The sequence below is a fragment of the Capricornis sumatraensis genome, chromosome 11 (genome assembly GCF_032405125.1).
Source record: "Capricornis sumatraensis isolate serow.1 chromosome 11, serow.2, whole genome shotgun sequence".
Lineage (NCBI taxonomy): Eukaryota > Metazoa > Chordata > Mammalia > Artiodactyla > Bovidae > Capricornis > Capricornis sumatraensis.
In genome coordinates, this window is record NC_091079.1 from 62,656,763 (window position 1) to 62,658,456 (window position 1,694).

The 1,694-nt window shown below is 46.2% G+C and overlaps 1 protein-coding gene across 1 annotated transcript; it reads left to right on the forward strand.

Annotated features, from left to right (window-relative positions):
• Positions 1–508: 508 nt before the first annotated feature.
• On the forward strand, positions 509–1,189 carry NABP2 (nucleic acid binding protein 2). The gene is given in 5 exon segments (XM_068983430.1): positions 509–566; positions 569–899; positions 901–944; positions 947–1,002; positions 1,004–1,189. Coding segments are annotated over 5 exon segments (675 nt in total).
• Positions 1,190–1,694: the final 505 nt, after the last annotated feature.

The following is a 1,694-nucleotide window of genomic DNA, read 5'->3' on the forward strand; positions in this document are numbered from 1 at the left end:
AATGAGAACCTCCTGTATAGCTGAGGTAGCTCTATTCAGCACTCTCTGGTGACCTAAATGGGAAGAAAATCTCAAAAGAGGGAATATATATACATGTATAGTTGATTCCCTTTGCTGTACAGCAGAAACTAACACAACATTTTAAAGCAATTATACTCCAATAGAAATGAATTTAAAAATTAAAAATATAGCACCAAGTGTTAAAACATAATCATATATAAAATGAATAAAAGATATCTTAACAGTAATTCATATTTTTATATTCTATTGCAATCATTCATTTTTCTAAGACTAATATAATTTTCTTACTTGATCTCTAGAGTATAATGCAAACCATGTCAAGAGTCCCAAATACTGATGACTTAAATTGCAAAGTAGGAATAGTCAAGACTACAAGCTCCCCAATCAAACCATGCTTACTTTAATAAAAAGCTCTTTGGCCTGCAAGAGGCTCAGTAGCATGCACTGTCCAGCAGTCTTGCGGGTGTGGTGCTAAGGCTTGGGCAGTATGATGATGGAGACCTTCGTGAAGTATATCAAGCCTGGGCCCAAGAACTTGAACCTCATTGCATTGTGCTGGAGACTGTCTGAGTGACCAAGACAAAGAATGGGCACAAGGTGTGGGCCTGCAAAGTGGCAGACAAAACTGGCAGCATCAATATCTCTGTCTGGGATGATGTGGCCAACCTGATCCAGCCTGGCGACACTGTCTAGCTCACTAAAAGTTGCTCGGTGTTCACCGGTTGTGTGCCAGTGTGCACTGGCCAGGGGTATGCTCTTCAGAAGATTGGAGAATTCTGTATGGTTTATTCTGAGGTTCCTAACTTCAGTGAGCCAAACCCAGACTACAGTGCCCAGCAGCTACCCAACAAGACGGTTCAGAACAGCAGTCTTATGGCTCCCTGGACTCCCTGCCACTTCTCCAGCCTCTAAGAGCCAGAACACATTGGACTGAGCGCCCCACCAGGTCCTGGTGGTGGCCTGCACCCCGTCACATTCCCTCTGACCCCACCCCCCCAGCACGTGAATTATCTGAAGTCAGCTCAACCACAGCTGCTGCCCTCCTGGCCCCTCCAGCAACCACGTCAGTAAAGGCAAAAAAACCCAGAGGAGCAGCAAAAGAAAGAACTTTTTCCTCCCTGCCACCAGCCATAACCCGTGTTTGCAAGAGAACACAGCTTTCTACTGAGCTGCAGGCTCTGTGGAGCCAGGAGATACAGGAGTCACTAAAGTTCACTGTGCGGGAGTGGTGAACAGTAGCCTAATCCACCCTCAGCCTGTACTCCCCTCCTTGTCCAGCTGAAGCTGCCTGCCTCCTGGGATTCAGGGTGCTCTGCCTCCCTTCCTTCCTCTTTCGAAACAATGGTTACAGTCTGTTTCTTCTGTGTGATGTGGAAGTCTAATTGAATCCCTCCTTTCTAATAAATGTTACCACTCTGTTGAAAAAATAAAAACAAAAAGCTCTTTGGAATGTATTCCAACCCTTTCCTACTCTCTTCACTTCCTGACTACCTGCTGGCCCCTCCTGTTCTCACTGGTGACCTTGTCTGCAACCTCATGAAGAACCTAGAGGGAGCCAGCTGGACCACTGCCAACTTCCTGTCTCTGAATCTCCATGGCGACACTGCCTTTCCCTTCTCCCTGGACCTCTTCTCTGAGTCTGAAGCATCCTACTCCCTGTTGGAACTTCTCAC